This window comes from Palaemon carinicauda, chromosome 12, assembly GCF_036898095.1.
Source record: "Palaemon carinicauda isolate YSFRI2023 chromosome 12, ASM3689809v2, whole genome shotgun sequence".
NCBI lineage: Eukaryota > Metazoa > Arthropoda > Malacostraca > Decapoda > Palaemonidae > Palaemon > Palaemon carinicauda.
This window is the reverse complement of record NC_090736.1, coordinates 26,133,413-26,150,124: the sequence shown is the minus strand read 5'-3', so window position 1 is coordinate 26,150,124 and position 16,712 is coordinate 26,133,413. Positions and strand designations below refer to the sequence as shown.

The 16,712-nt window shown below is 36.9% G+C and overlaps 1 protein-coding gene across 1 annotated transcript in view; it reads right to left on the bottom strand.

The window, feature by feature from the left end:
* Nucleotides 1–9,643: 9,643 nt before the first annotated feature.
* The window catches only part of LOC137650744 (lysosomal acid glucosylceramidase-like), a 19,133-nt gene continuing 12,064 nt past the window's right edge, over nt 9,644–16,712 (bottom strand). The window contains exons 7-11 of the mRNA XM_068383903.1: nt 14,352–14,496; nt 12,487–12,563; nt 11,748–11,858; nt 10,660–10,829; nt 9,644–9,796 (exon numbers count right to left, since the gene is read on the bottom strand). Of these exons, the coding sequence (XP_068240004.1) occupies nt 9,700–9,796; nt 10,660–10,829; nt 11,748–11,858; nt 12,487–12,563; nt 14,352–14,496 (600 nt within the window). The 3' untranslated portion in view covers nt 9,644–9,699. The remainder of the gene's footprint in view (nt 9,797–10,659; nt 10,830–11,747; nt 11,859–12,486; nt 12,564–14,351; nt 14,497–16,712) is intronic.

Here is a 16,712-nt window from a genome sequence, read left to right as displayed (position 1 = left end):
GATGTGAGAGACAAGAGAATGTGCTAGAAATAGGAATGAATGGCGAGCGATTGTGACGCAGTTCCGATAGGCCCTGCTGCTTCCTTCGGTGCCTTAGATGACCGTGGAGGTAGCAGCAGTAGGGGATTCAGGGTTATGAAGCTTCATCTGTGGTGGATAACGGGAGAGGGCGGGCTGTGGCACCCTAGCAATACCAGCCAAACTTGGTTGAGTCCCTTGTCAGGCTGGGAGGAATGTAGAGAGGAGAGGTCCCCTTTTTTGTTTCATTTGTTTGATGTCGGCTATCTCCAAAAATTGGGGGAAATGCCTTGGTATATGTATGTATGTATGTATTATTGTTGTAGTTGTTGTTGTTGTTAGTGGGGGTGGTGGTGGTGTTGTTGCTGTTGTTCTTTTTGTGGGTGGTGGTGGTGTTGTTGTTGCTATTGTTGTTGTTGTGGGTGGTTGTGGTGGTGTTGTTTTTGTTGTTGTTGTTGGTGGTGGTGGTGATGGTGGTGTTGTTGTTGTTGTTGTTGGTGGTGGTGATGGTGGTGTTGTTGCTGTTGTTGTTGTTGTTGTTGTTGGTGGTGGTGGTGGTGGTGGTGTTGTTGTTGGTGATTGTCGTGTTGTTGCTGTTGTTGTTGTTGGTGGTGGTGATGGTGGTGATGGTGGTGTTGTTGCTATTGTTGTTGTTGTTGGTGGTGGTGGTGATGGTGGTGTTGTTGTTGTTGTTGTTGGTGGTGGTGATGGTGGTGTTGTTGTTGTTGTTTTTGGTGGTGGTGGTGGTGGTGTTGTTGCTCTTGTTGTTGTTGTTGGTGATGGTCGTGTTATGGCTGTTGTTGTTGTTGGTGGTGGTGGTGTTGCTGTTGCTGTTATTGTTGTTGGTGATGGTGGTGTAGTTGTTGTTGTTGGTGGTGGTGGTGGTTGTGGTGTTGTTGTTGTTATTATTCACCGTATGATTATGCTATTCTCTAAAAACTTGCTTCATAATCAAATATCCGTTCACGCCATTTCCCGGTAAATTCTCTTTCATAAAATAAGAATAAAAATGAAAATAAAAATAAAAATAGAAATAACAACAAAAAAAACAACGAAAACTATTGTACGAATATGAAATGTGACTGAGTAAAAAACCATTCTGGAATTTTGAAAAGTGTTTCAAAAGACTTTATAAAACTAAGTCAGTGTAACAATATACAAAATATTGATATTAATCCTTCCAAGAAAGTTTTGCCCATCTCTGTTCCTCAAGAAAGTCTTGAGGTTTCTGGTTGAAGAAATCTTGAGTAATTTTCCAAATTGTAAATTTGCTAATGATGAAGAATTTGGACATGTCCTCTTAAGCTGAACTTAGGGAGACTGTGATACGTTTTCTACTTTATAGCGTAAGGAAAAATTGAGTATTTTAGAAACACATCAAAGCCTAAACTTCCACCTTAGACAAGAAGGGACATGCAAGCCTTCTTTACATCTGAAAAACCTTTGTGTAAATGTAATGTTTTTATCAAAAATACAGAAATCCAACTTAATTTTGTTTAGGAATTTCTGGTTGAAGCGAATTTCTCTACAAATTTCGTATTAGAAAAGTTTTCTAATAATAATTCTGATGAAATCAAATAATAATTCTGATGAAATCAAATACAGGTCAAGTTAATACAGTTCCTGAAAACTTCTTATGATTAGCAAAAACCAAATTAAACTTATGAAAATATCTCATTTTTATTTTATAGAAATAATATTCATTGAAAGCTCTTATCAGAATTATTAAAAAAAAAAGAAAAATAATACATTTTCCTCAAAAAGTAATTAGCACATATTGGCAGAGAAAAATAAGTCTTCAAAAAAATTGTGATAATAACTACAGAAAATAGAAATGGATTCTTCAGATAAGAAATTAACAGAAACCAAATCTAGATTCTCAGAAAATTTATCATCAAAATCAATAAAAAACAAAATTAGATTTTCGATGAATAATTTCCAAGAGACAAAATCACCTACGGTAGGTCTGTTTCCATACAGGTGGGACGAGAACATAAATAGAGCAAATTCAATGGTCATTGCTAAATTAATTCAATTACGCCAAGATAAGCCCTTTTTCTAGTTACCAGTATCTACTAGTATACTAGTATTTTTCTAGTTAACCATATGTTTCGTGCAGATACCCAAATGGGGCACATGGATCACGTTTCATGAAGATGCCCACAAGGGGTATGTATATACATCAACTTTGGGTAGAATATCACCAATGAATTTTTTACAATAAAAGGCACATGAGAAAATGGTCAACTTTTCACAGTAATGTGACACCTGATCAGAAGAATTTAGTACATGTAACAGGCACATTTCATAGACGGTTGATATCTATAACAATTGTGCTTATGATGAGCTGAAAATGAACTAAATATTGACATAAAATAGAATTTCTTTAAACTTGATTTTTACTCTATGGTTGAGTTCCAACTATGTTTCGAACTGATTCCTATGGTTTAGTAATATATATTACTTGTATTTTGTATTTAATTGCCAAAACTTACAATAGTATTACTGGAATTGTGATATTTGTTTTAGTAATTCCTTTTTAATAATGTAACCACGATCTTCTCCGAATTTTACCAGAATACGAATGTTTCTACCTCTTGTCAAAAGATGGCAGCATATGTTCCTTGTTCCATTCATGTGAATGATTCTATCCAATTGGAAAAGGGTGGTACATTGACACTTAAAATGTGAGTCGGGTATAAATTATATTTATTTCCCATCAAGAAGGCTAATCTGGCTGTTTGCTAACCAAAATGACGTCATAGAATATTCCAGAACGCAAGGATTAAATATTTCTACATATTGTTTACTTTCATGGCCAATAGATGGCCTCAACAAAAGGCTCCCAATTGCTAATTATCCCCATCAACCCCTCATTATAATTTTCATTAATTGATTTCCGTTGAAATTTCATATTTCACAATAAATGTCAGACATATTTCCTCAACAAACAATCATTAGTTCAGTTATATTTGGGGGTCCTGGGTGTTTGCCAGATTGTGCCACATGTACTCAAATTGGTAAGACAATCAAGTCATTAAGCCGTCATTTAATCTGATTTTCAATGACATTTTTATGAAACCATAAAATGATTAACGTTTCATAGTAGGATGTGTATTGTTAGTAAGAACTACGTAGAATAACAAGATTGTTACATTCTGAAAGGCATAACAACAAAGTCCCCCCCCCCCAAATAGCTCCCTCCCTTAAATCGTAATGAGTTTTATTTTTACAGCCAATAGATGGCATCAGAGGTACCTTGTCCCAAATAATATAGTGAATTATCACTTTCACGACCACGTGGTTAAGAAAGTGTGCTGGGTAGGTAGAGGCTAGAGAATTGGTAAACTGTCGAACATCGTTTCCTTATTATTAATGGATATTTTTATCAGATAATCGTGTGAATTTCCCATAGGATATTGGATGCAACCTAAGTTTACTTGAAAAAGTATTTAGCATTTCTTTTCTTTATTAGAACACATAGATATTAAGTCATGACCCTGTACAAATGACACAGGTAACAATAATCAGCATAGTTGAGGTTGGTTGGACGAGTTTGGGACAGGGCTGCCAAGTGAAATCTCCTTAGATCTAGAATAACATTATTCTTTAGAGATTAAAATAATCTACTGCTTATTAGTTATATGTCAATAGGTGCATGGCTATATGTAATTTGATGTTCTTATAATTACCGTAATCAACATAGACAAATTGAAGAATGAAAAAGAAAATAGTCACATATCTTTGTTGTACCAACCGTGTGTCGCACGTTCGTACATAGTTCATTTTGTGCTTGAATCTTCGCTCTCCCCTCGCACAAAAAAGAACCTGAATAAACATGTCTTGTTTCTCCTCTGTAGCATTGTCTGTTTTTTGAACAAGAAAATTCTTGTTGATTTGAACTTTTGTATATAAAGGAGAGTGTTCTATAATAAAGTCACTCAGTTGTTTTCAACTTGCCTTTGAGTCACAACCTTCTCTCGGCCCATCACATTGGTGACCCCGGAAGTCGACTTGCTCCTCCCGCCTTCCACCCCACCCCTCGCCCCTCCATCATTGGTACCATGGAGGACTCTTCGGAATTTATTGCTTTCATCATTCGCCAGCGGAGAGGCGTTTGCTTGGAACTCTTCAGGACATGACGTAGTCTGTCTACATCTGCCGACGTCCGCTTGGTAGCTGCCAACGGATCTGCGATATCCAACCAACCTACGGTTATGAGAACCTCACATTATCGTTCGGAAACGATAAATTCAATTGAAAGTTTCTCGTTGCGTCACATTGCCAATCCTCGGTGCGGATTTCCTCTCTCATTTCCACCTTCTGGTCGATGTCGCACACCGACGATTGGTTAATGCAGACTCGTACTTGTCGACACCTCTTCAACCCGCCCCCTCCAACCTCGCTCTCCTCAGCGCACCCACGGATGCCTACGCCCACCTCCTCACATCGTACCCGGAAATTTTCTGTCCAGAATTTCGCCAAACGCCCACGGCTCCTGCCAAGCACGGTATTTATCACCATATCAAGATGACGGGACCCCCAGTCTTCGCAAAATTCAGACGTTTGGCACTGGAACGATTGGCAGCCGCCAAACAGACGTTCACTGAAATGGAGGAAATGGGCCTTTGCCAAAAGGCCTCCAGCCATTGGTCGTCATCCTTACACATCATTCTGAAGAAAGACGGCTCCCTCCGTCCGTGCGGGGATTACAGGCGCCTGAACATGCAAACAGAACCAGATCACTACCCCCTCCCAAACATTGCCGACGTGACCTCCTACCTGCAAAAAGTGAAGGTTTTCTCTATGCTCGACCTCCTGAAGGGGTATTATCAGGTCCCTATGAACCCAGAAGACATCCCCAAGACCGCCATCACCACTCTTTTTGGTACATACACCCTCAATTACTCCTGTTTTGGCCTTCGTAATGCTGGGGCTACGTTTCAATGTCTCATGGATGCCATCTTAGGGGTCTTCCCCTTCTGTGTATGTTATGTGAACGACATACTTGTGTTCTCCTCCTCAAAAGAGGAATACCTCCATCACCTGCGCATCGTGCTCGACCGCCTGCAACAAAACAGCCTTGTAGTCCGGTACGACAAGTGTACCTTTGGCGCCAACGAAGTGTCGTTCTTAGGGCACCGTATCACTCATGAAGGAATCCATCCCCTCCATGAGAAGGTAGCAGCCGTTCAGGACTTCCCCGTGCCCTCGACCGTCAAAGCTCTGCAGGAATTTTTGGGCATGATCAACTATTATCACCGTTTTCTGCCAGCCATTGCCGCCACTCTTGCTCCCCTCTACGCCTCCCTGAAGGGCAAGCCAAAGGACCTGAAGTGGGGTCCCCTTCAAGAAGCAGCCTTCTGCAATGCAAAGAAGGCCCTATCAACTGCTGCGGCTCTCACTTTTCCTATCCCACATGCCCCTCTCCTTCTCTCCACCGATGCCAGCGACGTCGCTATTGTTGCACTACTCGAGCAGGTGGTCAACGGCTCGCCCCACCCAACGACAGGATCCAGAGTATCAAGCATGTAGGACATCCTGCACGTCCCTCCGTTGGGTAGACCACGACCTTAGATCCCTGCTCCCATGTGCCGGCAGGTGTTTGATTTCATTCACGGCCTTTCACATCTCTCGTGCCGTTCTAATGCACAGCTGCTGAGGACGAAGTTCATTTGGCACGGCATTTCTAAAGATGCTAAGGATTGGGTCCGCGCTTGTACTTCTTGCCAAACTTCCAAAGTACATCGACACACGGATTCAGGAGTGGGCACCTTTCCTCAACCTCAGCGTTGTTTCGCACACATTCACGTCGACGTTGTAGGTCTCCTACCCACATCACAAGGACATTGTTACCTGTTTACCGTCATCGACCGCTCCACTCGTTGGCCTGAAGCCATTCCCATGGAAACTGCAATGTCCGCCTCATGTACATCTGCCTTACTCTCAGGATGGATTGCAAGATTTGGTATCCCTGAGCATATTACTTCTGACAGGGGTACCACTTTCACCTCTCAATTATGGACATCATTAGCGAATCTCCTGGGCATCACCCTACATCACACAATGGCCTACAACCCCGCCGCCAATGGAATGGTTGAACGTTTTCATCGCACCCTCAAAGCAGCTTTGATGTCTCGCTGCAAGGATTCCAACTGGTTTACTCAGCTTCCCTGGGTCCTCCTGGGACTAAGGACCACTCTTAAAGACGCCCTCGAAGTCTCGGCAGCTGAAATGGTGTATGGCGATCCGTTGGTCGCCCCTGACGAATTTTTTCCTTCTACAACCTCCGACAAACTCCAGCGCATACATCACGTCGTGGGAAAATTTACTCCATGCCGCCAGACTTACAAGCCACCCGCGAAGCATCACATACCGACAGACTTGCACTCTGCAACGCACGTCTTCCTGCGCAATGACACTAGGAAGCCACCGCTAACGCCCCCATACACGGACCCTTTCCTTGTGATCCAACGCAGTCCGAAAGCATTCCTACTAAACATTCCTGGCAAAAAAGACTGGGTCTCCATTGATCGTCTAAAGCATGCTTATCTTCTGCCAGATGACACGCCTATAGTTCGCCTCTCTAGATCAGGGCGCCCTATTTATCATGTACAGTATGTCATTTTTAGAGGGGGAGCCATGTTCCAACCGTGTGTTGCACGTTCGTACATAGTTCATTTTGTGCTTGTATCTTCGCTCTCCCCTCGTACTAAAAAGAACCTGAAAAAACATGTCTTGTTTCTCCTCTGTAACATTGTCTTTTTTAAACATGAAAATTCCTGTTGCCTTGAACTTTTGTATATAAAGGAGAGTGTTCTATAATAAAGTCACTCAGTTGTTTTCAACATGCCTTTGAGTCACAACCTTCTCTCGGCCCGTCACAGTGTCTTCGCCACCGTCCGCTGTGTTGCGTCATCCACCTGCGAATTTGTTTGTTGATAAGGGCGTTCCAGAGTGTACATCAGTTATAAAATAAACATTATCATCATTTTCTTGATAAATGCATTCATGTCAGTAAAGCTGTTCCCTGGTTCAATATATGTCGAAAGAAGCCTTTAAGTATATTTCGTAAGCGGTTTTCTTTCTACTGTATTTTATTCAGTTCTGGCTTTCGAATTTTACCGAGTTCAGTCCGAATCATTATTTTAGAGAAGGTCATCGTAGTCTTTTATATTCAAACTCGCAACAAATGTTTTTATGTTGAACAGGTTGACATAAGTCTTTTTATATTTTATATATGAAAGATCTGTTTTATTGTTGTTAATGTCCTTAAAATATTTTATTTCAATTGTTCATTATGTCTCATATAGTTTATTTTTATCCTTATTTCATTTCCTTATTGAGATATTTTTCCCCATAGGAGTCTATGAGCATATTGTATCCTACTTTCCAAACTAAGGCTTTAGTGTAGCTAATAATAATAATAATAATAATAATAATAATAATAATAATAATAATAATAATAATAATAATAATGCAATAATGTTTATATTTTGGAGAGGAATAATAAAACTAGATGTACATTTAGTTCATTGAAATTCTGTTTGAATCAACAAATGATAATAAGCGATATGTGCAAAACTCCCCAGACAAACGAACATCAAAAGATTTAACACAACTTGTAAAGTTTTACTTAACATAAGTAATGGATAGATAATTATTTTCCTATTATGAGAAAATGAATAAAATTTCGTTCACTCAAAGGGAACTTTAATTGATCACTAGTCCTTGCCATTAGTTGGGTGAATGATGCTCTAACGTGAATGAATGAAACTCGTCTCATCAAATGACTTTCAAAACAGTTTATATATATATATACATATATATATATATATATATATATATATATATATATATATATATATATATATATATATATATATATATATATATATATATATACATACATATATATATATATATATATATATGTATATATATATATATATATATATATATATATATATATATATATATATATATATATATATACATATATATATATACATATATATATATATATATATATATATATATATATATATATATATATATATATATATATATATATATATATATATATATATATATATATATATGTATATATATAATTTTAGCAATAGTGAACGCAACTACCTATATAGTTGATTTCTCTCTAACAAACTATTAGCAGAGATAATTTGGTGCTTTGAGACACAAACAGAAAATTCTTTCCAATATCACGCGGCTCTTAAAATCTTGTCGAGGTGTAAAAAGGCGAAGCTGAATCCCAAGTTGGTCGTAAAATAAAGGTGAAATGAGGAAATAGAAAGAGACTTATGTTTATGTTTTTCTGTGGCTTTGGGTTTTAAGGAAGATATAAGTGATTTACTAGGTGATGAGATTAATTTTTTACAAAGATTATTTTTTTCATAAATCGAATTCAATTATTTGTTTTTTGTTTTTATATTATTATTACTTTTATTATTATTATTATTATTATTATTATTATTATTATTATTATTATTATTATTATTATTATTTTCTAAGCTACAACCTTAGTTGGAAAAGCAGAATGCTATAAGCTCAAGGGCTCAAACGGGGAAAATAGCTCAGTGAGGAAAGGAAATAAGGAAATCTACTACAAGAGATGTTTAAGAATAATAACAACATTGAAATAAATTTATTATAATCAAACTATACTAACTTTAAAATAACAAGAGGAAAAGAAATAAGATAGCATAGTGTGCTAGAGTGTACCCTCAAGCAAGAGAACTCTACCCCAACACAGTGGAAGACTATGGTACAGAGGCTCTGGCACTACGCAAGATTAGAGAACAATGGTTTGATTTTGGAGTTTCTTTCTCCCAGAAGAGCGCTTGCCACAGCTAAAGAGTCTCTTCTCCCCCTACCAAGAGGAAAGTGGTCACTGAACAATTACATTGCTGTATTGGGTTTTTTAATATTTAAAAGTGTGATTTCCAAGATGGATATTATATCATTATCATTATCATCTGATGAGAATATTAAACACTGATTTTTATAAATTCTGTGATATTGCATTAGATATTCCATTTTTTTTTTTCCATCACGGGGAATAATTTAAGTCAATTTTTCTATTGAATACCATTTACCTTTAAAAATTCTAATCTAATTTGCTGAAAAAAACTCCTATTCTAATTTTCATTTTAAAATTAGATTCTAATTCCCATTTTGTATTTCTTGTTGAAAGGATAACGAATAGACTTAATTACCAATATATTTGCCCAGGTAATTACTGAGCATTACCTACACGGATAATCTGCTGACGAGAAGGATTATATACAATTTATGCAGACAAATGCATTTAGTATGCATTAAGAATTATTCTCTAAAATATACCGCGTAGCCTGAAGTAATTAGTGGCTATCCATAAAAAAAAAAAAAAAAAAAAAAAAAAAAAAAAACAGTTAATATAGCATACTGAAATAATATGTTTACTAAGAGTCTTTTTCAATTCTTTAATTTGTTAATAATTTGATTTCGCCTTTTGGTTAACTCTAAATTGTTCTGAAAGGAAAATTTAAACAGCCTTTGGTCTCGACGCCTTTATTCTTCAGGGTTCGAAACCCAGAGAACAAACGTATTTATTTAATTTCCTATGAGTATTGCTTTTATTATCATTTATAAGTCTTCTCAGTCTTCTGACGTCTTTCTGGTTCACCTAAAGATGACTGAGTGCAGAGACCGTGGGCCAATTGTCACAGGCAATCTCTTATTCTCCACTTTTATTATCACGTCCACTGTTGTCTCAGACCTGATAAAGAAAATAAATGAAATGGGCAGCTCGATTATTAATTCAGTTTATAAGCAAATTTCACTGCCTATTAAATTTGATCTACGTTGGTAGATGACAATTCAATTAAAGATTTACATTTTATGGTAAATGCTGAAAGATTCTAACCAATACATACTGAAAATATTGGTATGATATTTTTATAACAGACTAAACTGTTCTTATGAAAACATTAACGGACATTGGTATATATTTCATAATAACTTTGAAATTACTGTATGTTTTCAATATCATTAAAAGGCATTGGAATCTCATTATCACTTCATAAACTCTAACCTTACACTTTCGTGAGATGAGAGGGAGCATGTGTAGTATATCGATGAGTTTTTTGAAACAATATGTTTTCAGTAAGACTCAGTTAATACCAAAATGTTTGCAGAAAACGTAAGGCAAACAGAGATGAAGGCATATTAGGTTTATACTTTCATTTCTGGAACGCTTTGTCTATTTCCATTCTTTATTTTATTCTTTTTTGTATATTTATACATCTGTTTATTTTTCAATTCATATATCTATCTCTACACTGTTGAAAAAAATTGCCGAAAAAAAAAACGGTAAAAATCCTGGAATGAATTTTGCTAGGCATATCACTTTTTAAAAACATATATATTGGACTTGAGGGTAATATTACGGTCACCAACCGTAAAAGATAATGATAAAGTACGGTAAAAAAAAATACGGTCACCTGTATTACTAAAATACGGCTAAGAACCGTATATTTTTTACGAAGGATTCCAATTAAAATTACTTTTTTTTAACAGTATAGGTAATAACACTAAAAAGTACAACTATAAATAAAATGAAATTAACCAAGCATCTCCCACCTATTGAGAATCACGATAATCTTGCTTCCATCCGGATTCTGGAAAGCGGTGGTTTCCAGCCCTTGTGGGTCCTTCGAAGTCATTGCAAGCCTCACTGCCCCTTCCTTGACGAATTTGGAGAAATGGCCCATTGCGTAAAACGTCGGGTTCTTATAAAATTCGTCTGATGTCTGCCAGCATAGAATTATCATTAAAAATATGCCACAAATCAAGCACTGACTTTGTTTTTCCTCTGAGCTATTCTAATTTCAATGTAATTGAACAATTGATTGTGGATAGGCCTATTCTTTGAACTATTACAAAGTTGGTTATATACAATTACAATATTTAGTGATTGAAAATTATTTAAATTTTCAAAATAAAAATGCTTTTAACTCTCAAACATCGTATTTTATAGGATTTTTCTGTACCTTTATAAATGACGGTTTTTCAATGAAGCGTCACCTGACACTGGTAAATAATCAATCAGCGCAACTTTCTTTATTATAATTATTTTCATATACAACCAAATTAGCAGAAGCAATAACAGCTGCTTACTTTTTTTTACGTAACCAAATATTCAAAATCTATGTGAAATCTTTATTGTCATTTCGCTAATCAGAGGGACATAAGCAATTACTAATTTTCAATAAAATTCACCTAATTTTGATTAACTAAAGTAATAGGAACGATAAGGGGGGACTCAGGAGAGTGCAGACCTCCACCACGGCAGCTTATTTCTCGACTTTTTGGTTGATCTTGACCTTGACCTCTGACCTTAAAATTTATTATTTAGCATGGATTTTTCTACACTTAAATATGCACTAAGTTTGAAGTATCTGTGCAAACGATGTCCAAACTTATGGCTGATTACGTGGATTGGACATTTTGCTTGTCCGTGACCTTCACCTTTGACCTTCCAGAATTTAATAATTTCCAGGTTTTTCCATAACAATTAATCCCTGCAAGTCTCATTACTCTGCAATTAAAATTGTGGCCATGAAATTGTTCATAAACAACCACACACACAAACAAACACACAAACAAGGGGGTAAGTCATAACCTCCTTACAACTTCGACGGCGGAGGTAATTATTCTTTGACCTTTACCTTATTAACAATGATTGGGGAGTCGACGAAATTTTCGCTCCAGTTGGGACCCCCTCCGGTGTCGAGGGCGATATTCCAATCGGTCCAGCCTGTTACCCAGTGGTTCATGTCCTGTTGGTAGGTTGAAAAAAATTCTTTCTTAATGGATAAAAAGCTCTATTAGTATATCATAATTACTTATTTGTATGGGATGGTAGTGGTCATGTCTTTTAAAATCTCTAGTGATATACTACAAATCAGTATGTGAGTAAAAGCGTTCGTACAAATGGGTATTATTATCATCGTTAATATGAATATCAACATAATTATTGTTATGATTATCATTATTTTCTCAGGGTTGAATATGTTAAAAACCGCCCATATTGCAAATTGTAGACACTGCGTCCGCGTAATATCACTAGAAAACAGATGTATACTTTTAATTTCTCCATCACAACTACTTTTGGTGTTGTATATATTTTATTGTCGTTTTTGCTACTGCTATTACTAGTACTGCTACTAACATTACTACTTCCATACTAATACTACTATCAATACTTGCTGTTTAAAAGTTAAAACTTGAATATATAACTATTAGCATTGATGTTGTTGCCAGAAAACCTCAAATCAATCAATCAATTGTTGTTGAAGTTAATAATTCTATGATATTAGTCGTATAATTAACTCCATCTATTGGTTGTAATAATAACTTTTTATCAGCAAAGAAAATCAATCGGGAAACATATGCAATGGTCACTACCTCAATGATATCATGAGCGTAGGTTTCCAGGCGCTCCCAAGATCCAAGCTTGATTGGCTCCTTGAATTGGCCATTACCTGGAATGAAAATGGCGCCGGTGAAGTCTGACGGCTTCAAGTTTGTTAAGTATCGTTCTTGAATTAGTGGAGGATATGGTATTCTTGAAGCTATTTAATATATATATATATATATATATATATATATATATATATATATATATATATATATATATATATATATATATATATATATATATATATGTATATATATATATATGTATATATATTTATATATATATATATATATATATATATATATATATATATATATATATATATATATATATATATATATATATATATATATATATATATATATATATATATATATACAATATATGATAAATTTTTTGCACATTTAAACGTGTTTCTATCATATTTCAAATAAGCCATGTATATTAATACATCAAAGTCTGGATTCTCTTAACGACCTCGGGATCAGAGCCCAAGGCGGAACCGCCCAAAGACTATGATATCGGACCGGCGGGGATTTGAACCCTCGTCCAGGATATCTATATGCCAGTGACCATACCACTCCGCCACGAAGAACTTTCTTCGTGGCGGAGTGGTATGGTCACTGGCATATAGATATCCTGGACGAGGGTTCAAATCCCCGCCGGTCCGATATCATAGTCTTTGGGCGGTTCCGCCTTGGGCTCTGATCCTGAGGTCGTTAAGAGAATCCAGACTTCAATGTATTAATATATATGCTTATTTGAAATATATATATATATATATATATATATATATATATATATATATATATATATATATATATATATATACGTGCATACATGCACTCTATATGTATTATATATAATGTTAAAACCTTCATGTAGGTGGAAGAGAAAAAGAGGACATTTGAAGGATGGCTTGCAGAGTAATAGTGTAGAGAAGTATGAAAGATACAGAGAGGAAAATGTAGAAGTAAAACGTAAGGTAGCTAAGACACAGAGGGTTGCTGACTGGAGGTGTGGTTAGGGATTAGGTCATTCGTATTAAGAGGATAAGAAGAAGTTTGGGAGAGAAGTAAATAGAGTAAGGAAGGGTGGATCGAGGAATGAATGAAGAGGCAGTGAAAGGTGGAAATGGTATATTGTTGAAAGGGGATGAGGCAGGGAAAACGTGAGCTGAATATTTTGAAAGGCTACTGAATGTTGAGGATAATAGGGAGACAGATATAATTGTTATTGCAGGGGTTAAGGTGTCAATGAGGAGTAATGAAAATGAGAGATAGATTACAAGAGAGGAATTAGATAGAGCCCTAGATGAAATGAGAGGTGAAAAACACATTGTATGAATGGTGTGAGGACAGACGTTAAAGGAAGGGGTTGTGACTGTGCTGAAATGGTTGGCGATATTGTTAAATATATGATAAATATATAAAGTGCGAATGGACTGGGTGTGTGCGTGTATTGGTCCGCTATACAAACGTAAGGAAGATGTGTTTGAGTGTTGTAATTCAAGTGGTATTGGTTTTGTTGCGAGTGCTTAGAAGATTGTATGGTAGAGTGTTAATTAATAGGATTAAGGATTAAACAGAGGACGCCATCTTAGAAGTGGAAGGTGGTTTTAGAAAAGGTAAGGGATGTATGCATCAGATTTTTATAGTTGGGCAGGAATTGAAGAATAAATGTTATTCATGTGTTTAACCCGAGGATACTAAAATTACCATAAAGACATAACAAAAGACTCCTCCATTTTTTTTACTTTTTGAAAGCTCTTGATAATCTTACAAACACTTATCTAACAACTTAAACCTACTTGGGGCAGACGTTCTTTTTAAAGGCACAACCTTCCTCTTACCTTCACAAGCTTCAGTTCCTAATAAGAAATAGTCGGGATAGAGGTCGTGGGTCTTAGTGAGGAGATCTGCTTCGAAATACATGTCCATATACCAGTGTATCGCAATGCCGTCGACATACCTGGCCGCAACTGTGTCATTGAGAACCTAGAAGTAAGGTTATGATTTTATTAGGTTTTACTAAAAGATAGTTTTCAAGGACATTTACTTTTAGATTCTTACCTCGGAGGACATTTATTCATGGAAGTTTAGCCTTCGTCATTTAGCCTCAGTGACAAGTGTCTCCCTGAACACTGCATTCAAAGACATGTCTCAAGTACACTATTTTCCCTTTGATTCGGTGCTCTCAAAGTCACTTGACCTGGACTCACTTGCCAAGTAAAACTGTTTCCTATACACCCGGACACTTAACCAAAAGGACATATACACCCGGACACTTAATCAGAAGGACATACTCGGATAATTAACCAAAAGGACATATGCACCCGGACACTTGATCAGAAGGACATATACACCCGGACACTTAACTAAAAGGACATATACACCCGGACACTTAATCAGAAGGACATATACACCCGGACACTTAACTAAAAGGACATATACACCCGGACACTTAACCAAAAGGACATATACACCCGGAAACTTGATCAGAAGGACATATACACCCGGACACTTGATCAGAAGGACATATACACCCGGACACTTAACTAAAAGGACATATACACCCGGACACTTAACTAAAAGGACATATATACCCGGACACTTGATAAGAAGGACATATACACCCGGACACTTAACTAAAAGGACATATACACCCGGACACTTAACTAAAAGGACATATACACCCGGACACTTAATCAGAAGGACATATACACCCGGACACTTAATCAGAAGGACATATACACCCGGACACTTGATCAGAAGGACATATACACCCGGACACTTAACTAAAAGGACATATACACCCGGACACTTAACTAAAAGGACATATACACCCGGACACTTAACCAAAAGGACATATATACCCGGACACTTAATCAGAAGGACATACTCGGATACTTAACCAAAAGGACATATACATCCGGACACTTAACTAAAAGGACATATACACCCGGACACTTAACTAAAAGGACATATACACCCGGACACTTAATCAGAAGGACATATACACCCGGACACTTAATCAGAAGGACATATACACCCGGACACTTGATCAGAAGGACATATACACCCGGACACTTAACTAAAAGGACATATACACCCGGACACTTAACTAAAAGGACATACACACCCGGACACTTAACCAAAAGGACATATATACCCGGACACTTAATCAGAAGGACATACTCGGATACTTAACCAAAAGGACATATACATCCGGACACTTAACTAAAAGGACATATACACCCGGACACTTAACCAAAAGGACATATACACCCGGACACTTGATCAGAAGGACATATACACCCGGACACTTGATCAGAAGGACATATACACCCGGACACTTAACTAAAAGGACATATACACCCGGACACTTGACCAAAAGGACATATATACCCGGACACTTAATCAGAAGGACATATACACCCGGACACTTGATCAGAAGGACATATACACCCGGACACTTAACTAAAAGGACATATACACCCGGACACTTAATCAGAAGGACATATACACCCGGACACTTAACCATAAGGACATATACACCCGGACACTTGATCAGAAGGACATATACACCCGGACACTTAACTAAAAGGACATATACACCCGGACACTTAACTAAAAGGACATATACACCCGGACACTTGATAAGAAGGACATATACACCCGGACACTTAACTAAAAGGACATATACACCCGGACACTTAACTAAAAGGACATATACACCCGGACACTTAATCAGAAGGACATATACACCCGGACACTTAATCAGAAGGACATATACACCCGGACACTTGATCAGAAGGACATATACACCCGGACACTTAACTGAAAGGACATATACACCCGGACACTTAACTAAAAGGACATATACACCCGGACACTTAACCAAAAGGACATATATACCCGGACACTTAATCAGAAGGACATACTCGGATACTTAACCAAAAGGACATATACATCCGGACACTTAACTAAAAGGACATATACACCCGGACACTTGATCAGAAGGACATATACACCCGGACACTTAATCAGAAGGACATATACACCCGGACACTTAACCAAAAGGACATATATACCCGGACACTTAATCAGAAGGACATACTCGGATACTTAACCAATAGGACATATACATCCGGACACTTAACTAAAAGGACATATACACCCGGACACTTGATCAGAAGGACATATACACCCGG